Genomic DNA, 23,731 nt, shown 5'->3' with positions numbered 1-23,731 from the left:
TTTGTATAAAATTGGATGTATCTAGTAAATTATACGAATCAAAAGCTTCATAGCAAACATAAAATTTGCTATGGAGCACAATTATGCAAACTATAGTTATAACATACAAATATGATTTTATGTTTAATATATGTGATAATTGCTCTTATTAATACGCCAACAAAAGATTAGTTGAATCTTTAAATAAAATTATTTATGTAATACTATTAAATTTTTGCCAAAAATCAGTTGACCCACATATTCGGATCGTCCCAGAATCAAGTTTTTGCTTGGAAGTCCTTATTTTAGAGTGTTATTTAATTTTTGCTTTTTAAATTTATGATATTTAATTTTTGTTTTTATTGTTTATTTCATAAAAATTTATAAGATAAAGTACTTTTAATTATTATGACCTAAATTCATTGGTCACAACTAATTTCTCAAGCAAAATCTTTTAGGAAATGTTTTGCCTCAAGCAAAAAAAAATTATTTGGAGGGTGAGCATTTTAGAGAACTTTTGTCTTAAAACATATTTTTTATTACTGAAGCTATGCCTTGGACATTGACCTATGTTTTGTTGTATAATTTGTGTTACTAAATTTAACATAACTTAGGCCACTAAACTTCTGTTTGGGCATAACTTGTGCCTTAAGCTTAATTTCTTTTATGTTTAGGTATATAACATGCGTTATTCACTTATATCTTGAACATAACTTGTGTTTTGGACATAATTTCTTGTCTTGAGTATAATTTGTATTACTAAACTTATATTTGAAACGCAATATCACTAAACTTATATTTGAAACGCAATATCACTAAACTTATGTTCAGGATAATAACTTTAACTAAATTTAGGTCTTTGCTAATTTCCTTTTGCCTTGTGGTTTTTTATATAAGAGGCATTTTTAACTCTTTTTTTTACTTAAAATTTTATTTTATTGATTATGCTTTGAAATATAAATATATCAAACAAATTTATTAATGCAGATATAATATTTGAGCAAAAAAGAAATTAAAAAAAAGTACGGGCTTTTCCAGCTAGCAGTTTGAAGTGAGAAGATATAACTCAAAACAGATAATGACTGTTGTGATCTCATGCATTAACTTCCAAAAACAAGTCCCTTCCATTCGTCACCAAATCCTTAAAGCACGTGTTCAACTTCATGCATGTTGTTGTTAATGCTCAACTCTATCTACTCTACACATATCCCCAAAAATCAACAACAAATTATAACAGCCCTCTGTTCTCGTCTTCTCATTTTTTTTCTCATCTTCTTGTTGAACTGATCATAAAAAAAAATGATGGATTTGGTGAATTCAGTGCTGAATTTTGTGGTGCCACCAGCAAGTTTGGTTATGTTAGCCTTTTCATGGCCTGCTTTGTATTTCATCAACACTTGTGAGAGGATGTACAACTCTTTCTTTGGTGAAGACATGGAGGACAAAATCGTCATCATCACTGGAGCTTCTTCTGGTATTGGAGAGGTAAAAAAAAATGACCTATAGCTTAATTAGACTCAGCTCCGATTTGGCCATAGATTTTGAAGTTGAAATTTGAAAATTGAAAGTTTGAGTTTTTGTACCTTGAAGTTGTGTTTGGGCATGCATTTTTACTCGGAAAAAACTTAGAATTTTGTGAGTGAAAATCTCAAAAACCCCAAATAATTGGTATGGATCAGTTTTTGGAACTTTAAAATTGAATGTCTGTATTTGTTATTATGGTATTAACTATGCTGATTCAATTTTTGATTTACTCGATTTCGATGAAAAATTGGTTTCTTATATTTTGGGCAACACTCAGTTCTTTCTCTGAGTAAAAATTCCTAGCATGCAATGGATGCAAGTATTGTTAAGTTATTTGTGGAATTTGAGTTTTTGGAGTTACAAAAACGAATATAGTAATTGAAATTAAAGAAGCCCAAACTTGCTATTTTTCTATTCTTCTTGTGCATGAACAGTATTGAACAAGTGACAAATACTTGGTTTTACTCTGTTATATTAGCAAATTGCATATGAATATGCAAAGAAGAAAGCTCATCTAGTTCTGGTTGCACGAAGAGAAACCAGACTCTGGGGAATTAGCGAGAATGCCAGGGCATTAGGTGCAAAAAGTGTTCTCATCACAGCTGCAGATGTTGTAAAGGAAGCTGATTGTAGGAGATTCATCACTGAGACCGTAAACTTATACGGGCGTGGTAAGCAATTTGCTGGATCCACTTGTTGTATCTCCAATTTTATGTTGTAAATAGTGTTAAGTATGAAGTTTAACACACCTTCTCTCATTGAAATGAGAAAGCAGTGTGGACACTGGGATTTTGAGGAATTCAACCAACCAAGCGTAAGCTTTCCGCTTGCAATGTGTCAAACCAAAATGTGAAAATGTAACCTTTTGAGTAATCAAAAATACCAAGAATATATATAATGTGGCCCGAGTACCTACATATGCTTTAGTCAAACCTCTCACTGTTAGTGAAATGATATTCTCTGTTATTTCCTTTTCATGATTTAGTTTGAACAGACTATAGCATAGGTAAGTTTCATCAAACAGTCATTTTTTTAAAGCAGAGATAACTTAAGTCCCATTTGGCAAGGTAGTTGTCCATTCTAGTTAAGAATGTTTTCTTGAACTTTCTAGCATCGAGTTTTACAGTGACATTGATGTTACTGAGTACTACTTCTATCTAGAGATATTACGTCCTATTTCATTTCTCATTAAGCAAATACAACTATTTGTCTAGGAAACACAACAAAATGTTACAACTATTTTGAAGAAACAAAAAGTTGCAACTTACATAACTTGTTATGTAGTTTCAGACTCCAAGTTATGTTCTAGAGACGGATGAATTTGTTTCTGATTGCATTGGTCAATTGATATTTATAAAGCAAAATAAGACTTAAATTGGGATGGATATAGTAGCGTGTATAGCTTGGTATGTTTAAATCTCGGAGAATAATACCTAGTAACCAAAAGGTTGTCTGAATTTTATTCTGACGACAATCTCCGTTCATTTCCCTATTTTCAGTGGATCATCTTGTAAATACAGCAAGTTTGGGTCATACCTTCTACCTAGAAGAAGCCACAGATACAAATGTCTTCCCCATTTTGATGGTATGTGGAGCTTTTACTCAGGATCATCCACAATTATTCATATTTAGCTTTGACGCTAATGTATTGGTAGAATGATTTTTCTCTAAGTATCTTGTTGCAGGGGTACAACACTTGCATTTTACTCCCAAAACCTTTCAAATTTGTAAATGTCTGAATATTGTCCATTTCAGGATATCAATTTTTGGGGAAATGTGTATCCTACCTATGTTGCACTACCTTACCTGCGACAAAGCAGAGGCCGAGTCATAGTGAACGCTTCAGTAGAGAGTTGGTTGCCCTTGCCAAGGATGAGCTTATATGCAGTTAGTAATTCTGACCGTTGCTATCTATTCCTTTACATGGAATTCGTCCAGTTTGAGAATTGAATTACTCAATATTTCTTCGTCAGCCCCCTATTTCATTTGTCCCCAAGTGGTTCTTTTGTTGTATTTTTCCTTCGAGAGATGATAATATGTGTGCCGTCTTATAATATAGGCAGCGAAAGCAGCACTTGTAAATTTTTATGAGACCTTGAGATTCGAGCTGAACGGTGACGTAGGGGTCACAATAGCGACACACGGATGGATTGGGACTGAAATGACAGGTGGAAGATTCATGCTAGAGGAAGGTGCTGAGATGCAGTGGAAGGAAGAAAGAGAAGTAAGTCTCTCTATTCTGAGCAAAAATTGTGTTACTTGCCCAAGATTGTGTACTAGTATTGACAGAATGAAGATATTGATATTGAAGTTTAACCGGCTGTATTGACCATTGTTGCACAATTTCTTGTAGTTGGTCCTAAGTATTAAATTAGAATGAACTGATAGGAACATGATTGAACTGAGAACTTAACTGTACAGAGGGTTAATACTAAGAATCCGGCAAGATTGCCTACATTTGTCTTTCTCATTTATCATGGATTCCAGTAACCTTTAATTTCTGGTTTTGTTGGAACTCTTGGTAATATTTTATCTCCGTGCAATTAAAGTTGTTACTTGCATTTTCATTCAAGGTTCATGCATCTGGAAGTTCAGTGGAGGACTTTGCAAAGTTGATTGTATCAGGGGCATGCCGAGGAGATCCATACGTGAAATATCCGAGTTGGTACGACATTTTCCTTCTCTATAGAGTATTCACACCAAATGTTCTCCAATGGACGTTTCGGCTGTTACTTTCAAACCAAAGTGCCCGGAAAACTTCCCTCATTGGCACCGGAAGGCCTCTTCTCGAGTCATCCTCTCCTCCTCGGATGCAGCCTATTCCTGAGACATTCTCTCCTCCACGACAGCCTTCCTCTGAGTCGTCATCTCCTCGGAGACAGCCTGTTTCTGGTTCATCCTCTCCTCAGCATCCATCTGCTTCTCCTCGGAGACGTATGGGGCCTGTTCCAGTTCAGCAGGATTGAAGGTAGTAGGTCGAGTAATTACTTTAATTTTAGCGTGGTTATGTTTTTTCTTTAGTTAAGATTCTGTGGATATCATTGTAAGAGTTCACAAGATACAACAAACATTCGGCACAATAAAAAGTTGTACTTGGCTTGTTTAAGAATGCTTGGGTTTGGTTTTTCGATGGGAAAAAAATTGGGAAGTTTATTTCTCTATTCTTTAAAAGCCAAAGAGTTCTATCACTTCAATCACATTCATGAGTGATTCTGATTTCAATAAATATGCACAGGTAATTATTTCATTCACATAATATATTTCAATGAAAAGCAATGATTGTAGGCTGTAGCAGTAGCTTGTTGGAACCCCCGAGTTTTTACTTTGTTCAAGGATATGTGCAGCGACACCATCCTACCTATTTAAAGTTTGAAAATAGGTCAGGGTGTTGCACCCTCAAGGCCTCTAATTATTTGCTTTACCTGATAGAACTCACACGCAAGCTCCATTTATCTTGAGGGAAACTTCAGAGGGTGCCAGCTATTAGATGGTTCGATTAGTCTTTCACCCCTTCAGAGGAAACAGCTACTAGATGCCCCTATATCCAAGTCAGGCAAATGATTTGCAATAGGTACTGGTGGTGCCTAGTTTCCAGATTGCCATTTGATGTATGAATTGGTAGAATCATATTCATTTGAAGAGGATAAATTCTCTTTACATTTAGAGGGGAAATATACCCAGTAAAGCTGGTGTTTAATGACCCAACAGGACAGAACTGGTAAAGAAGTTCTTTGCACAATTCTGTATCGTGTACTCAGCTTTGAAGGTGAAATAGCCTCACCAATCTAATTTCTGCACATCACATTCTAGAACAAGCAAATCACAATGAATGAGATGATATACACTATACTACAAAAAAAATTGGATCTTTCTGCAATCTATAGGTTGCAAGGGGTTCACAACCGATATTCCAGGTCATATGACCAATGCCAGAATTCCTTGAGCCTAAAATCCTTGGAAGGAAAATGAAAGGATCTTGAATAGCCCATCTGGGTTATCAGCATGTACCTGGAAAAATGATACATACTTGTCATTAGGATAAGGATCAAGTGATGCATAATTGTGCAATTTATGTAAACAGCAAATAAAACGTACCCTAAGTTCATTGTTGTCTGTCAGAATTATAATTGTCTTCCTAGAAGCTTTGCTTGACATAGTTCAAAGACGTATAATGGGAAGCAAAAGATGTAGACTATGATATCAATATTAATAACGTTATCTAATAATAACTACAGATAACACTGAAAAGTAGTTTTTTTCAGATTCAACCAGGTTAGCTATTCTTTGTATCATCAGTTTGGGAGAAGAGGGTAGATAGTCCAACACTAGAAGGAATGATGAGGCAATCAGTCCCCGAGACACAATTCATCGGGTATATTAAGAACTCGAGTCAACCTAGGTACCCCCTCCATTCCACTTTATGTGGCATTATTTCCTTATTAGTCCATACAAAGAAGAATGACACATTTCTATATTTGGAGACAGTTTAAACTTTTAACTTTTCATTTTACCCTAAATGACATGCTTTTATAGCCAGAGAAACATCATGATATGTTCAAGACACAAGTTCCAAAAGTCTTTATCTTTCTTTCTTNACTTTCAATAGTTTGGGTATGAAACTCAAAAAAAAGGTATAGTTTAGGTGTGTTTAAACCACTTATCTCTTCTTTCTTTCTTAAACTCCAATCGTAGTCAAACTACAGTACATAATTTGAAAGGGAGGAAGAATGATAAATTACCAGCTTCCAACTCTGATGCACATTTTAAAATAAACACTTTGCATCTTGAGAACTTACAAAATATATATATACAGAAGAAAGAAATGTGTATGAAAGAAGCAACCTACCCAATGACCTGCATCTTCGAGGACATGCATTTCGACTCCACCTCCTTCCTCTACAGCCTGTTCCTCAGCAACATGGATTCTTCTAATATCCTCAAGGGCCCATCTATGCAGACTTCTTTCTGCTTTCAAAAAGTTAACATGCACGCCCCGAGGAACATCTTCCACAATTTTCCTGCAAGAAGATCTTGCAATTAGTATTTCCTCCTTTTTTGGGGAATGAACCATGGATTTGATCCACCAGAAGCTTGGTGACAAAACACAAAAAAGATATGAAATAAACCATTGATACACTCACCTACAATTTAAGTATTTAATAACCAACTTCAATTTAGTCCTTGCAAAAGCCACACATTCATTATCATATGAATAAAATAAGTTATTACAGTGCACATTTTTTCTTAGCATGTCAATACGTAATACTTTATAGGTTCCAATAATATCAGATATTCCACTTTCCTTTTAGTTTTTTTTTCTATAGCTGTGCTAGGTATTGAGCTGAGCGACCAGTCCCCCAGTACATTGCCTGTAGAAGAAAAATTCCTGATCGTCTTGCTATTCTTATATTAATGTTGAAAGTTAATCTTGTCAACAAATATCCTGCAACTTGTCAACATTTCCATGTTTTCTTCTTAAATCTTTTGATTTATTTATAGCAACAAGATAAAGAGGGTGTGCATGTTTGTGATTTGTTGAACCACTATTAGTACATGTCCAGACTACGCCAGTATTGGGAAACTGGTACACACTTGTAACAGTTAAGGAATGAACAAGAAGCCAAAAGAATGATCATACAAAAATCCGCTACTTCAAACTGATATGAGCAACCTACCACAGATTTGTTTCTTCATATGATTGATACATGTCAGCAATACCCTTGAGATCAAACACCCATGACAAAGGTGAAGGAGATGAACCAGCAGTGTTGGTTTGACGAAGGTTAGTTACCACCCACTGCAAAATTTACAAAGGAAACGTCAGATGTCAGTTGGAAAAAAATGAGAACTGGGCCAACTCGTGTCTCATGCACAAGCAAATTAACAGTTAGAAATATGGTAATGAACAATGTTCGATGGAATGATGGCCTTTATAGATGAACTTTTAGTCAGATATACTGCATGATATACTCCTTTACTAAATTTATTTTACAAACAATTACATGCTACATTACAGGAATAATAGGCGCACAAGAATTCTGAACCCGTGGGCTCTAAATTCTGAATCCAGCCTTGAGTAAAGACAGTTTAAATTTTGAATGGTGGAGAGTGAAATATTGTGTCTCTTATTCTGTCCAACAAAATTCAAGAACATCATTTCCAATAAATCGTATGGAAAAACAAGACTACCAATGTTTTTCTATAACCTCTCTTTAGAAAGGAAAGGTGGAAGAGATTGATTGCTACTATAAAGGACTTATATTGGTTAGACTTGACTATGGGGCTTAAGATATTGTAAAATTAGAAGTTTCTCCCCAAATATGGCAATTGTTTCCAGTGGGCATATCACATATATCTTTTCAGGACCCAGGTAGACATGTCAGAGGCATTTGAGATAGGGTATTCTCCTGCCTTTCATACTAAGGCTATAGGTCCATTACAATATACTAAGAGAGACTGGGGAGTGTCACTATTGTGGTACGGTTCTTTTCCGTTTTTGTTTTGGACAACTTATCATCTGGTAGGCCTACTAAATCATCGTTCTCTTTTTCTTTCACAGTAGTCAAGAGATATATACTGGCTCACTCTCCATGCACTGATAAGAGTGGAACACATTACAACAACTTAAAGAAGTACATTCATAATGTTTCTAACGAACTTCAGAGATCTCATTCCTCAGTTACCCAATATCAAGCTCAGTGCCTCACTAGATGCAGAAAAAATGCCTTAGCTTATACAGCAATTTAAGTTTGCAAAGTTGAAGTTTTAGTGTTAAACCTTTCAGAATTCCTAGAAAGAAAAATATACGAGGCCAGGGGATACCTGTGCAACATCCCTGGAAAAACCTTCTTGTATAAGAGCCTCCACAATATCTCGTTTTGAAGAGACCTTCCTTGAAAAATATTATTCATAAGAAGAATTGATGTCAATACAAATTATGTGAATATATCAGTAAAAAAACAAAGAGAGAACGAGAGAGAGATGAGAAGGATAAACAACATTTGAGTGAGTGAATTGTCTAGCCTAGGCTAATAAAGTTTCAAAACAACACTGTAAGCTATTTCAAGTTATAAACCAAGAGTAGTGCCAAACAATATCAACATGCAAGAACAGAAGAATTAGTCAAGAAGCAACGTAAAATATGAAGGATAAAGGCTTGTTCTCCATTGCTCTGACACAGTGACACATTCACCTTCTACTTCCAAACTAATGGACAAGCTTTTCCCACCAAAAACTACTTTGTCGTTGTAAGCATATTACATTAAATATCAATCATACCTTAAACCTAAAGTAGTTCTCGCGAATTCTTTTTGGACAGGTGAAACATTTATTACCAAAGAGGGAGATAGCTATTGTTTACAAGAATTAAGAAAATCTCAACTCTATATGTAGGAGCAGCCATCCACAATTTTGATCAAATATTTATACAAGTGATGTCCTATGACTCCAGAAGTACACACAAAAAAATAAAAACATGACGCATTCTATCTCCAGAATGCAATCCTATTTTGCTCTTTTAAACTATACACATCAGAGAATGAACATACTAAGAGGCCCACTGTACATCCCACCCCAATTTCTTCTCAAAAGTCCTAAAAGGAACAAGTATCTATATTGACACACTAAAGATATCATGGAGAGTTGACAATAAGAGAGAATAAAGTTTGTTAAGGTTCATGTAAAGCAATATACATGGAGACATTTTTATACAAACTGAAATCACCAGAAGGACTCACCTCTTTTGGTAATTTACTCAGAAATGATATCAATTCAGCTGGATGATCATCTCCATCTGCACCAGCTCGAACCTCTCCTGGAGTAGCATCTAGAACCCAGACCTATGACCCAATTAGTTTGAATTACTTCTAAGAATTTGGAGTGGAAAGAAAAAAAATAAAACAAAGGATGGCAAAATAGATTGCAAGACCAAAGAAAGTGCATCAGAAAAGAAAATTATCATCCCTGAAAACCAATTACCAAAATCATCATATGTAAATGAGAGAACTGGAAGGCAAATGGTATATTGCCTTACTGAGTTTTTAACATTACTTTTAAGTTTTAACCACTCACGAGTTTAAGCTATAGTGAAACAGTGTTTGATATTACCTCAGGTATGCTTGTAGAATTTTATTACGGGATACTTATGCGTAAAGACCAATTACCGATATCACCAATTTAAAATGAGAGAACTGTGAAGCAAATGGTATATACTGCCTTAACTGAGTTCTTAACATTGCTTTAACCACTCACAAGTTCCAATCTATATCCAAAACTGTGTTTGATATTACTGCAAGCATCTTTTATAGTCTTCATACAAAATACTTACTCTAACTGGCCGTGCAAGGGGCTTTGGAACCTGCTCAACCATGCTCAATGCAACTGCATAGTAATAAGAAAGATCAATGTCTGAACAACAAAATATCAATTGATTTCACCAAGTAGCTTTCCACTGTAATAAGCTAAAAGTTACCTTTTCCTCCAAAGCTGTGACCAACTACAACTCGGGGAGTCAGTCTGAGCTGGCCAAGCTAGACAAAGAAAAAACAAAGATTGAGCCCAAGCAATGTGTTACCATAATAGTGTTAACATCTCAGGCAAGAAGTGAAGAGGCAAAATGGGGAACCATTTGACCCAACCCAAAATCAGAAAAACAAGAGAATCATAAGTGACACACCACTGAACTGAAATGTTATATCATCACATCTATTGCCCCTGTATTGCAGGATAAAGTAAAATTTTACCAGCACGTAAGCTTTTTTCTTTTACAAATATTGAGAGTGTATAGGACTATAGGTTTCCATGGATAACGTTGGCCAATGATTCAGTGATATGGAATCAACCATTAGCATAAGTTGGTAAAAGAAAACGGACAAATAAGAAAAAGGACAAGCAAGTGTGCTTGCTCTTGCATCCAAAGATACTTAATAGTTTCAATAAGTATAAGTTATAAAATCAATTGGAAATCCTCCCCGATTATTCATAAATACGGTGATCAAGTACTGCAGTCTGCAAGTGCCTCAATTGAAGTATTCTTTTATAAGTGCCTCGACTAATAGTTGGTATGCCAAGCCCTTTTTTTGTTTCTTAGCATAAGAGGGTAAACAAAATTGATTCAGGTTGAATCTATATCATGGGTGAAAAAAAGATGATCACAGGAAACTGTAAGTCACCGACAATGTAACACAAACACAGAGGGAAGGGCCACATATGTCGAGCACATAGAGTGGACATCTTGGACAGGTCCGCGGGACCCATATTTGATTCAAATTAAACTAGCCTTATCACGTCAAAGATATAATCCTGCATATAAAATGCAGCATCTTAGAGCAAATTACAAATGGGCCAAAAGATAGTTGGCCAGGACATTTATCAGAGACGTATATGAGTTGTGCGGAGGGAGAGGGAGAGGGAGAGGGATAGGAGAGCTCTCGAAGGGGTTGGGGTGATTTTGTACATGTGAAGAGCAGCTTCTTGTCTCTAGTTTCTTTTGTTGCACAAATAGGTTCTTGTTTGTTTAGATGAGTGGGTGACTTTTGTAGAGAACCATATTTTAGTGTAGGTTTCTCTGCCTCTTGATATACTTCTTGTATGCGGGGATTTCCCAATATTGATAAAATTATTTACCTTATCAAAAAGAAATGGTGAGGTGCTAGCTGATGTGGAAATAATCACATGATGCGCATATCTTGGCCTCTCACCTAGGTTGCACAGGTCAATTGCCTAGACCAATCATGCCAAGGGGAGCACAGAGGTTACTAACACTCAAAAATCTTGTGATTCAGTCCAAACAACACATGTAGTGAAAATTCATGGGAATCAGAACATCATTCGATGATCAACAAAGATTCATTCAGTCAACACTACGGTTGACACTTCATTACCGCATTGTAATGACGATGAAAAAGCCATGCAAGTCATTGTAAAACCACCAGTAGATGTGATGCCTTTAGATGGGTGAAGAAAGCTTCACTTTCATGGGTTTGAAGATGAAGCTAGTCCCCTCTTTGAAAATTTGAAAGCAGTTGGGAAAGTAATGGGAGAACCCAATAATAATGAATGTTGTCTACTTGACAAAGTAGAGAATTGATCCCACAAAAAAAAGGGATGAAGTAACTGAAAGAATTAGAATTCCAAGTCAACTATGAGGGCAAAAAAGTTCAACAATAACGGAAGGAACAACATCAATCATAGAGGCCTCTAGGATGACATGACAATAGCTAATGTTTCCACGACACATGTAAACATGCACCAGTGTGCATGCAAGACCCATATCTACTTGCAGAAAGACTATTTTTATCAATATCAAAAGAAAAATATATAACGTATTCTGATTTTTGAGAATAATGCAATTGGTCATGCTCTTCCAAACTTCAACGAATCAAATAGAAGCACAGTCAAGGACTGACTGCTAATGTCTGTAAAAAATTTCCATGCCTGCCCCACAAAAAGCTTAGTGATACGGATGCCATATAAATGGCACTCAAGAAAATACAGTACGTGCAGAGTGCAACAGGTCATGGTCAAGAAACTATACCAGCTTTAGGACATCAAGAGCAGCTGATGCAACTGTATGTGTGCCTCTCTTCTTGAGAGATGCTGAATCACCATGGCACCGCAAGTCCACCAGGAGAAACTGCAGAAAAGTAAATCTACCGTAAGACTGTCTGCAACAAATCACCCTAATATCATATCAAAACAAGTTAACCATAAGATATCAACAATCAGTTAAAGAAGAACGTGAGTTTGAGGACTACAACTGGCGAAAAGCGTCAAAAGCAAATGAATTCAAGATGACAACCCCACAGAGGAGAAAAGATAGGTTCAAGATGATGTGACCGCAATTAATAGTAGCTTCCAAGAGTTAATGAAAAATATTCAGGATAACTCAAACAAGCTCACATAGAACAGTTCAATACATCACAATCTGTTTCCAGTTGCATCTCTCAGGAGGGTGACAAAGCACATCAGAACCCCAAAAAAATTGGGAGCTTCATATGTTTTTGTTTTAATTTCTAAAGCTTTCACTATTTGTTTTAATATTAGCTTTTTGTTCAAATAAATCAATGAAAGAGAGCACTGTTTTCAGGCAAGGACTTGATGCTTAGACACATACAATACAGCACCCCTACAACAAAAGTTGCCCCAACATAATTATGCTCCAAACTAATTGTTCCCAAAAGAGTTTCTATAGGATGTTAATTAATGACTTTTATGAAGTTTGGAATTGAATTTGTGCTTATATTTGTCTTCCAACAACCAAAAAGAATTTTTTTTTAGGACGTATCATATTAGTAATAAAATGTAAGCAGCTCAATATAGGAAAGAATTGAAAAACAAAGAAGAGGAGGTCACTTGTCCACTGTTCAACAAAAACACTCAGGTGCTGTTTTTATATAATCTATGATTATGTTTTTTTCTAATGACGGTGGTGTACGGGCCAGCTTGCGCTCACCTCAATTATTCCACTGGGTACCTGCTATCTCTACTAGCGCAGATATGGGTAACCCTGTCAACCAAGGTTTAGACTGATGGAAACAAATCACCATAGTGTTTTTTGCCTCCATAGAGATTTGAACCTGAGAACCTCCTTCCCTTTCATAGACCACTAATTGAGCAGCCTGGGAACTGCCTAATCTATGGTTATATTAAAGAATCTTCTTGGGCTTTTCAATGTGTCCGAGTTTTATGAATATAAAAAAGACAATCTCTCATGGGTACTAATTCCAGATCAAATCTTCCTTTCTCTTCATTCTTCACAGATCAAATATAGAAGAAAATGGGGTTGAATTAACCAACAGTAAACAACATGCAGCAAAACACACACCCTGTCCAATTGGGACAAGTTAATCATAATGCAAAACTCTTTAAGATACTGCGTATATAAGAAGGGATAAGAATTAGTGCTTATCTCTACTACCTGCCATTTCGGAAATTCTTGGGCCAATCTCCTAGCAAAGCTTCCTGAAAATTTGAGATTGTCATGGAAAAAGGTTGACGATAAGAAACTTGAAGAAGGAAAATTGTTTAAGCAGATTGGAGGAATTAAGAAAAATAACAATAATAGAAATTAAAAGAAAACTATCTAAAACAATAGTAAGTCGGCAATTAACTAGTAATTCTCTATGGAAATAAGAACCTCTATGCCACAAGATGTGGAATTTCCCTTGCATTCCAGCAATAGAGACATTTCTAAATCATTCTTTTCCACAAGCAAATAGTTTTACATTTTATTGTAATATGAACTTCCTCAAACTACAGGTTCTTTATCAGGATTCTGAAGCACTTTGCAGAAGAACTTGCAACACAGTTAGATATCAAAACAAAAAGGGGGGAACCAAATTTGAGTAAACCCATTGTACTTGAAGATAAAAGGAGAATTCACAGGGAGCAATAAGCATGATGCATCATGAAACTTAGTTCATGGTCGGGTGAAAAGAAAAAAAAATATGGAATGTCCTTTCCAGTATCTCTGCCACAACACTCCCTTAATTTTTCTGCTAAATGAAAGCAAGTTCTTCCTATCCAAGAAAGAGTTTCTGAAGTTTAGCTAAGATGGTCCTAATCAGTAATCACTAATAAAATTGAAACAAATTGAACTCTACCAGCATCAGCTGCTACTAGGTGTAACAATTGTGCTATTTAGAGCATTAAGATGGAAAACTAAGGACATAGAACATTACTCTGTGCAGATGGAAATATGGAATGGGTAATTTATTTTCATAAAGAGGTACGGAATGGATAAGGAAAGAATTATTCCGTGCCATTTGGAAAATTGAGGGAATTAGATGGTACATGAATTAGTTTCCAGTTTCTACAACTCCTTGCTGTTTTGGAAATGATAATAATGTCATTAAGACATTCTGGTGTTGGAATACTCTCATTTCAAGCAAAATTCCAACTGCTAGTTACATAAGAAGACTTGACCCAAATCTGCACGTGCAATGTTAATATATGCTCAGAGAAACAAGGATAAGAAATTTGAGAAACAAGGCACTCCGAAAGAATCATGATAATTCAGTGAATACACAAGACATTTGTGTGTTGTGCCGAAATGTTACAAATCTTTAAATGAGTCATTACCCCAGTTTTTCCTGCTGCCAAGAATACCATGCAAGAGAACAGCAGTCGGTGGTTCGGGCAACGATCCCTCCATAATATAACTCCATTTTACCTATACATCCAACTTCCCATTGTCAATGGCATATACGTGTTAAACAGCAGAAAAAACGTTTAATGTGCTTGAGAAAATACCAATTCTACTAGTTTATTTAGCATATTAATGAATAAGTGAAGTTAATAGATTGTAAACTGAAAAATGATTGAATGTACAGAACTTATGAAAATGTAAATAAGCTAGAGAGTTGAGTGACTTTATCTGTTGAAATAATGAATCTTAGTTACTTAAGACTACGAAAATATTTTTCTGAAGTCATAATTATGATGATATCCAGCAAAAAGGGGATGTCTCCCTAAAGTTATATCTAGAAAGAAGAGGAGGATGATTAAAAATTGAATGAGAGGTCCATTGTCATGTCTCGGGGGAATATATGTTATTCATTGAACTATTTGGTATGTTAATTTATAAATTTATTTTCTTAACTCTGATATTTTCATCTACGTAACCCAATGGATAATGGGATCCCTGTCTACTTAAACACCATACTTAGTTCACTGGACAGGATTCAATTTTATGATATTGCCTATCCCACATCCCTTGTTGTACAACCTTTGCCTAAGAACCAAGGCCCTTGGGGGCTTCTTTTATTTCAAGTTTACACTTGAAAATTGCTTGACAAGGATGAATTAACAACTACTTTAGGAATAATAAACAATAATGATAATGACAGCATAATAAGAGCTACAATGACAACAACAATGAACTTAACACAACCAAAATGCAAAAGTAACCCATTTTCCTAGTGTACCCATCATCAAAAACTTTAAAATTTGAAATATGCATATCAATGCGAACTTCGCTAAGAGGAGAAGACAATTGAAAAAAAGGATCCATACAGGTGATACCAACCAATTGAGATAAAACCTTAGTTGTTGCCTTTTGTTGTTGCTGACACACTCAAATTAGTCCACTCTTTGTACAAGTATCGTAGCATTAATCTGATATGGGAGTCCGCATAGAGATAAGAGTTTTTTCTTTTTTATTTTTATGACAAGGGAAACCCACAGCTACTACCCTTTGGGTGCGCACAGGGTAAAAACCCCGCTCCTATGCAATAGCTCGCATATTAGAGATAAGAGTGGATCTAGAGAACCTCTTAACTAGACCTAGGAGACAATCTATAACTAATATCATGGAATAAGATGTGCCCGAGTATTACGGATGGAAAAAAAAAGAGCCTTATTGTCCGATATGAGAGTCAGTGCTGTGAGACAAGACAAATTATTTACCAATACTTTGGAATGAAGATTGAAATGTGCTAGAATAGTGAGGGACGTATAAAGATGACTCACAAAGTTGACCTCAATTAGATTGTAATTAAGGTTATTGATTGATTGAAATATGTATATAGTGGTTCACTTTTATTAGATTAAAATCATGCGACTAAAATCATATACCACATAGTTGCTTCTCAGATGAACTCAAACAATTATTGTGTGTGACATGAAACATACCCATTTAAGGTGTCCTTTCACTAACAAAGCAGTAACCAAAAAGCGTACGACGCGCAATAGCTAAGTGTCTAATTTTAGATATATATTCCACCAACCAGAGGTAGCAGCACTAGAACAAGAGTTTTTCATGAAAAGAAATGCTTCTTTTCCTGACTGGAGATCTGATTCACTGAATAGTTCGTATTGGACAAGAAAAAGAAAAGGAAAAACAAAGACAAAAAATCTAAAAAATAAAATAGGTCTAGGACTGGACTGCACTCCATATCCACTAGATTATTGTTGAGCTGTAAAATACTTTCCGAACAGATACATCCCACATGCATACTTCAAAATAAATACAAATTCGAACACAGATAAAGAGGGGGGGAAGAGAAAAAGGAAAAACATAGCAAACATAAATTAGTTACATTTCAACTCAAAAAAAAAAAAAACTTACTTTTGCTCCTTGAACGAGCTCATATGCCTGCATATAAAAATTATCTCATCAGTAGTAGATTCAGTTGCACATCAAACAACTTGGTAGTCACACTCTTCAGTAATTACATTTATAGCGAATAACAATTACTACTTTAATACTACGTAGTTTGTGAAAGAAAACAGATAAACCTTCCTTAATTTTTACTTTTAACTTTTTGATTATTTACCTTCCTCCAGATTTTAGATATCCATTGAACTATCATAAATAACTTTTGTATAGAAGTATTAAAACTTAAAACAGTGTAATTATTTTTGTTTCATCTGAAAAACAAGAGTGTAAATTGAAAGTAAAAGAGAATATCATTTCTTAACTGTTTGCTTGGAACAGAGAAAAGGAAGAGAAAAAACGAAAGAAAATTAGAGAAAAAGCCGTCACTTCCTTTCTATTGTTAGGAAGAAACAGATAACATAACTTTGTGCCACCAATTTGGAAAAGATCTTTCCATACTCCATGATCCTCAAATCTTTCTCTACCAACCAAACAAGAGAAGGGAAAATTCACTCTTGTTTCCTTCCTATCTCTTCCTTTCTTCAGTTTCCAAGATAAACTTTCTCTAATATTCAAGTACCTTGTGAAGGTTCTTTTATCATGTCAACTAACTTTTTCAAAAGTTGTATTCAAACAGAAAAAAATTTGATGACGTAAACTAAATTTAGCACCGTTATGGAATCAAATGTTTGTGTACAATCCTTCTGGAGAGGGGAAGAAGTGCTGATGTAAGCGTCACAAATTTAATGGACCAACAATTTTACCAAAAGTATAAGAGAAGTCAACTCCAATTTTTCCAAAATAAGTACTTAATAATAAGAGATATAGCACAGATCCACTACCAGCACTTCAGATGGCACAACAACCTTCCCGCTGGAAAGTCTCTCGTCTACCATTGTCATTCTTATATTTGAACCTTTAAACATCCTTTTTGAATGAACAAGAGACACCTGAGAAGAGCAAAGTGAACCACAACAGTCTTTAGAATACGTAAAGCCACACATTATTTTAAATCGAATCACTTATAAAATTTCAAATCACCTAAATTATTACTCCCTCCATTTCAAAATAAGTGGTGTTTTTAGCTTGGGCACGCCCCTTAAGAAAACTACTCATTACTAGAAAGTAAGATGTATTTTTACTTATTTTGAAACAAAATGAAAAGGTAAAAACACCACTTAGTTTGAAATGGAGAAAGTAAAAAAAAAACTAAAAACAAAAGGAGAAAATTATCACTAGAGCATAGAAACCATCGAACTTAATGACCTCAATCATTAATATGGAAGTAAAAGAAATTTCCACTTAAAGCTTCTATGCTATGTAGAAGAATAGCACGACTGGAGTGGGCAGCTGCTTTCACTCACGCAGATGATCGAGAAATATAATGAGCAAGAAACCAGGGTCACCGAATTCACACATGTGCTCGAGAAATAGAATAAACATGTCATTATTTGACAGTCTTGAGACTATTCCAGTCACTTTTACAAAACATCATACAACACTACAGAATAGCACAGATAGTAAAATAACTCTGAAATGGACCAACAGCTTAAGCAAGAAACCAGTGCCACCAAATTCTATGATGTCACACTAAAACCAGGAAAAGTCCACGGTAACATAGCATTCGCATTCCTATGTACAAATAGAAACAGCCAGCCTACATATAATCAGACTACTATGAATGCTCTTCCACTGGCCCGAATAGAGCAGACATATATAGACCTAAACTAGTTTAGAATTGGGACATAGTTCATTAATAATGCTACAAAAGGAAAGAAAGACACCAACTAGCTTATATAGACCTCAACTAGTTCATTAATAATGCTAAAACACGTAAGCAAGATACCAAAAAACATAAAAATTGAAACTTTTTAAATGTTAACATCGTTTGTAACGAAGGAGTAATGGTTGCAGTAATATACCGGTTACCCATTAGTCCAAATTTGGTGAAACCAGGGAAATGAAGACTCCTAAATTTCATAAAATTACCTTCGGAAATGGCGTAGAAATCTTGGTCGTCAGAAACTTGTTAGTAATCAAACCAACCCCAGGTGAGTCTTTTGTTAATGCAGCTCCATTTTGGAAACGCCGGCACGCCGTAAAATTCGAAATAGCTGACATTTCTTGGAGAAGAGATCGGTGAAGAAAACCACTCAAATTCCTCCTCCAATCAACTTGGACAGCTAAAAAAAATATGGAAGAGACAAAATTGAGAAATAGAAAATGCGACGGAGAGACCGAGGAAAAGGTGGAAAGCTCCTTTTTCCCTATCAAACACGCAGACTTTTTCCCCTCCTAATTTTGCTACTACAGTTGTAAAGGGGATTTCTTCTGTTATTTCTCGGCCAAGAGATCTGTGGTGGCTTTGTTGTGTTTCGTTTAAGGCCGAGACGAAATTAAACACTTCATTTTACCACTAAAGAATGATGAAGCGTCTAGTATAAACAATTCCAAAAAAAAAAACATGGAGTAAAAAGATATAAATGCACAAGTAGACCCACCAACAGAGGCGAATCCAGGATTTTAAGAAAACGAGTGCACCATTGCTTTAAAGATAAGATCAAAAAATTTATAATAACAATAACTAAGTGAGCAATACATAAAAATTACATTATCACAAAAAATATCATCAGTTTACAATTGTACTCGACGACACTTCATCTTTTGAAAACAATCTATAATAGCATCATTATTTACATTTTCAAATATCTTCCGCTCTATCTTACAAACTAAACATTCATTCAAAAATTCTTCACCAATGCTATTACGTAGATCATTTTTGATGAGCTTCATTGAGGAGAATGCTCTTTCCATACTTGCCGTAGCTATTCAACTTAGTCAACTATTCTTGCAAATAACTATTCAACTTAGTCACAAATTTAACTAGCAAATTTAAAATAAAATAAGAGAATCTCATATCTTTCACAATAAAAAATAAGGGAATCACACCCTTGCAAGTTTAAATAAAATAGAGGAATCACAATCCTTGCAAATCTAACTAAAATAGAGGAATCACACCCCTTTCACATTTAACAATAAGAAAATCACACATTCATAATAAAAAGAGGACTTATGCCTCTTTTGCATTCGAAATCACATATTCATAGAAAGAAGAGGAATCACACCCCTTTCACATTTAAAAAATAAGGGAATCACACCCCTTTCACATTAAAAAAAAAAAAAATCACACCCTTCAAAATTGATAATATAATATGAAACANTTTCGTTTAAGGCCGAGACGAAATTAAACACTTCATTTTACCACTAAAGAATGATGAAGCGTCTAGTATAAACAATTCCAAAAAAAAAAAACATGGAGTAAAAAGATATAAATGCACAAGTAGACCCACCAACATATGTTGTGATGCACAGGTGAAAGTGTTTCCCCCTTAATCAGATATTTTGAGTTTGAGTTCAGGCTCTAATGTGGGCTCCAAACATAGGGTGGAAAATCAAAAAAAAAAATGCACAAGTATATCTGATAAAACCGCATGCTAAGCAATTCTCACTTTTTAGGGATCATTTGGTTAGAAATAAGTTATTCTAAAATGAATTATTTTGAGATAAGTTATTTAGAGATAAATTATTTTGAAATAAATAATTTTAAGATTGGCTAATACCTTCAACCAAACGCACAATAAAATAGTCCTACATAATAAAAGATACGGAAAGGGGTCAAAACTACCCCTCAAACTATCTGAAATAGCTTAATATACTCTTAAACTATATTTCGGTTCAAAAATACCCTTCCCGTCAAACTATTGGGCCACACCTACCCTTCTAGTTAACGGAAGTATCCATGTGTGTGTTAAATCCCACATGGACGCCACATGAATGCCACATGTGCACGCCAAACAAACCCCACCTTCGCATAGACGACTAAGGAAAAGAATCAAAATTACCCTTAAACTATTCAAGATAGCTTAAATATACCCTTAAACTATATTTCGGCTAAAAATGCCCTTCCCGTCTAACTATTGGACAACACTTGCCCTTTTGTTTAACAAAAACATCCATGTGTGTGCTAAAATGTCACATGGACTCCACATGTGCACGCCAAACACACCCCACCTCCACATAGATGACTTAAAGCCCTAATTTCACTCTTTTTCCCTTCATTTCATCCTTTCCTTATTCAGGTATATCTATATGAATATACAAAATACATTGACTCAATTCAATTCCATTTTATTTCGATACTAATATGTTGTACTTTGGAGATCACAACTTAAACAAAATTCAAATTAATTCTGGTATATAATCCTTAAATCATCTATTATATTGAATGTTTCTTTAACTTTCCATAAAATCTAAAACTTCCTTAACAATCATTTAAAGCATCTTCTGGATTAGGGGCCACAAAAGCTCAAAATTTGAACAAAAATAGGATAATTGGTAAAAAAAAAATTAAATTAAGAAATCTATAAAGACTTACTAGGTCTTCGTTGATGTAGTAGCAATTGTAGGTGCCATCCAATCCGATCGTCAAGTTTTCCTTATTAGCGAAATCGCCGATGTTGATGTGGTGGAGCTCGGTCACCACCGCCAAGGAAGCCGACATAGTCGTCTTCATGTGCCTGGAGTTCCGGTGATAAGTATATTAGGTCTCTTACGGCAGCTGCTATTTTTGCGCCATGGTCGTGAGTTGAATCAACAAGAAAGCTTCGCTAAGATTTGTTTAAACAAAATTAATCTATTAAGAGAAATTAAAATAATAAATTAGTGTTAATTGATTAAATAAAATAAGTGTGTTTATATTATACCTTAGATTGTTTCTTTTATTGTATTTGAAATGGTCATCAAATTGCAATTTCTCTACTTCATTCGGTTATGTATACAAGTTTCCACAAAATATTTTTTCATTTTTTGGTTCAATATATACTTTTCGGGATGAAATGAAGGAGAAAAGAGTGAAATTAGGACTTTAAGTCGTCTATGTGAAGGTGGGGTGTGTTTGGCGTGCACATGTGGAGTCCATGTGGCATTTTAGCACACACATGGATGTTTTTGTTAACAGAAGGGCAAGTGTGGTCCAATAGTTAGACGGGAAGGGCATTTTTGAGTCAAAATATAATTTAAAGGTATATTTAAGCTATTTTGAATAGTTTAAGAGTAGTTTTGACCTTTTTCCGTAGTCGTCCATATGGAGGTGGGGTTTGTTTGGCGTGCACATGTGGCATTCAACACACATGGATACTTTCGTTAACTAGAAGGGTAGGTGTGACCCAATAGTTTGACGGAAAGAGTATTTTTGAGCCGAAATATAGTTTAAGGATATATTTAAGCTATTTCGGATAATTTAAGAGTTATTTTGATCCTTTTCTGTAAAAATATGATATAATGTAACTTCATGCTTGAATTTTTTATTTTAATATTGTAAGCCTGAATTTGATTTAAAAATATTAAATCTTAACATATTTTGTATAATTTTTTTGGATGCTTTAAATAGTAAGCCTCCAAACAATTATTTATACACTTTCCCATTATAAGGTGTTTTCCTCGGGTTTTTAATAGGAAATATTAGAAGAAAAATAACAAAGAAATTAAAGTTTCCAGACAAGCAATTCTATTAGGATACATATTTTGTATAAAAACATTAAACCTTAACATATTTTGTATAATTTTTTAAGATGCTTTAAATAATGATCCTCTAAACAACTATTTATTAATGTGGAAACTTTTTCTTTATATTATAACTATCTCGAATTCAATCTATTACTCATGGATTAAGTTGATCAAGTGTCAAATTATCTCAAACCATTTGATTTTAATGAAAGAGGAAATGGTACCAGTCTACCAGATAGTCGCTTGTGATGGTGTTGTGAAGCATGTTTGATTTATTCAAAAAATATTTAAAGTTAAATTATTTTGTAATAACTAGATTAAAAGTTGAATAAAATTATTTCTTTAAATTTAAGCTTTGTTGTGTGTCAATTTTATAACCGACCCAAAGTTTGAAGCCTACTAATAAATTTTAAATAAAAACGTAAGACTTTCATAATTTAGGCTAGGTCATAACCTAATTTTTGCAACTAAAGATTTGAATTTGAACTATATTCCATTTCAAATTTTGATCTTTCATAGGAGTTGGGCTGTAATATATATAATTTTAGATTCAACATTTTAATATTAAATTTAATATCTAAAATTAGGGTGCAAATTAAACAAAAACACTTAAAAATCAACTATTTTACGTAGGTTCATTATAGTCAAAATAATAATAATTTTTTGTTTCTCTAATTAAAATAATTAATTTGTTCACATCATTTTAGGCTAACATTAATTAGAAACATGATAGTTATTCTCAAAAGAAAAGTTTAAACACCTAAAAGGCTGATAATTGCCACAAACTTATAAACACATCGAGGAGCTCATTTAGACATACACTATATAATACTTTTATATTTTTTATCCTTCCCTCAATTTTGAACTATATAAATAATAATCAATGCAAAATATAACTGAGAGTTGAAAAGATAAGTAAATGTGAAGCTTGGTAATTAAATGAAATGATAATTTCATTTTAAAGATTATCTCGACTATTTTCATTTTTTGGTATTGTTACTTTTCTCAAATAATAATTATAATAGAATTCCCTATATTGTTAGTAATTTATTTGAATTTATCGACATAATTATTGAAATTTTTACCTATACTTATTTTCTTAGTTATAAAATTTAAAATATATGAGATATACATTATAAATCCATGAAACTTATATTTCATGTTTCAAAATTTACGCTTCACCTCATACGGCATAAAACGTCTCATTTTATGCCCTTTTTAAATGAATAATAAAAACTAGCTTCATACTTGTAGAATTTACACACAAGACTTTGCAATTAACCTGTAGCAATGCAATTAACCTGTAGCAATGCAATTTTTAGACCAAAGATTTGAAGTTCAACTTTGTTTAGTGTATAATATTTTTGTTCACCTACTAATTATTTAGTACAAAGTAATTAAAGTTTAAATAATTTTTAAAAATTATTTACGTTTTAAATGATACCTCTAAATTTACTATTGGTGCAGTTTTCCTCAATTTAAATTCAGGAATGACCTTCCAAAAGGATGATTTTGATCCCACTTAATATTTTTTTTAAAAATAGTATCCGCTTTTTAAAAAATAGC

General features: G+C 34.2%; 2 protein-coding genes across 3 annotated transcripts; one reads left to right on the top strand and one right to left on the bottom strand.

Moving 5' to 3' along the window:
• Positions 1-1,229: 1,229 nt before the first annotated feature.
• On the top strand, positions 1,230-4,612 carry LOC125874546 (11-beta-hydroxysteroid dehydrogenase B). The gene is made up of 6 exons (XM_049555447.1): positions 1,230-1,464; positions 1,982-2,174; positions 3,003-3,088; positions 3,259-3,390; positions 3,563-3,727; positions 4,077-4,612. The coding sequence occupies exons 1-6, from the start codon at positions 1,279-1,281 to the stop codon at positions 4,467-4,469; spliced, it is 1,155 nt and encodes a 384-aa protein (XP_049411404.1). The 5' UTR covers positions 1,230-1,278; the 3' UTR covers positions 4,470-4,612.
• A 493-nt stretch (positions 4,613-5,105) lies between these two features.
• LOC125874547 (uncharacterized) lies at positions 5,106-18,975 on the bottom strand. Of its 2 annotated transcripts, XM_049555448.1 has the most exons (13): positions 18,590-18,975; positions 17,443-17,550; positions 16,571-16,597; positions 14,584-14,674; positions 13,421-13,464; positions 12,038-12,136; positions 9,974-10,031; positions 9,830-9,882; positions 9,240-9,341; positions 8,326-8,391; positions 7,179-7,300; positions 6,350-6,521; positions 5,106-5,511 (listed from the first exon to the last, which is right to left on the bottom strand). In XM_049555448.1, the coding sequence occupies exons 1-13, from the start codon at positions 18,719-18,721 to the stop codon at positions 5,449-5,451; spliced, it is 1,137 nt and encodes a 378-aa protein (XP_049411405.1). In that variant the 5' UTR covers positions 18,722-18,975; the 3' UTR covers positions 5,106-5,448. The 2 variants fall into 2 exon arrangements, with proteins under 2 accessions (XP_049411405.1, XP_049411406.1); XM_049555449.1 differs by lacking the exon at positions 17,443-17,550 and having other exon boundaries at positions 18,590-18,972.
• Between the last annotated feature and the right edge of the window lie 4,756 nt (positions 18,976-23,731).

This window comes from Solanum stenotomum, chromosome 8, assembly GCF_019186545.1.
Source record: "Solanum stenotomum isolate F172 chromosome 8, ASM1918654v1, whole genome shotgun sequence".
NCBI classification, from domain to species: domain Eukaryota; kingdom Viridiplantae; phylum Streptophyta; class Magnoliopsida; order Solanales; family Solanaceae; genus Solanum; species Solanum stenotomum.
This window is presented reverse-complemented; position numbering and strand designations above follow the sequence as displayed.

Bases quoted from the DNA above. Each gene is read 5' to 3' on its own strand.
- LOC125874546 (XM_049555447.1), top strand. From the start codon at position 1,279: ATGATGGATTTGGTGAATTCAGTGCTGAATTTTGTGGTGCCACCAGCA. The intron at 3,089-3,258 runs GTATGTGGAGCT...TGTCCATTTCAG, and splicing joins ATGTCTTCCCCATTTTGATG to GATATCAATTTTTGGGGAAA. The intron at 3,391-3,562 runs GTTAGTAATTCT...CTTATAATATAG, and splicing joins CAAGGATGAGCTTATATGCA to GCAGCGAAAGCAGCACTTGT.
- LOC125874547 (XM_049555448.1), bottom strand. From the start codon at position 18,721: ATGTCAGCTATTTCGAATTTTACGGCGTGCCGGCGTTTCCAAAATGGA. The intron at 17,551-18,589 runs GTAATTTTATGA...TGCTCTTCTCAG, and splicing joins TTTCTACGCCATTTCCGAAG to GTGTCTCTTGTTCATTCAAA. The intron at 5,512-6,349 runs GTAGGTTGCTTC...TCATTTTTCCAG, and splicing joins TCGAAGATGCAGGTCATTGG to GTACATGCTGATAACCCAGA.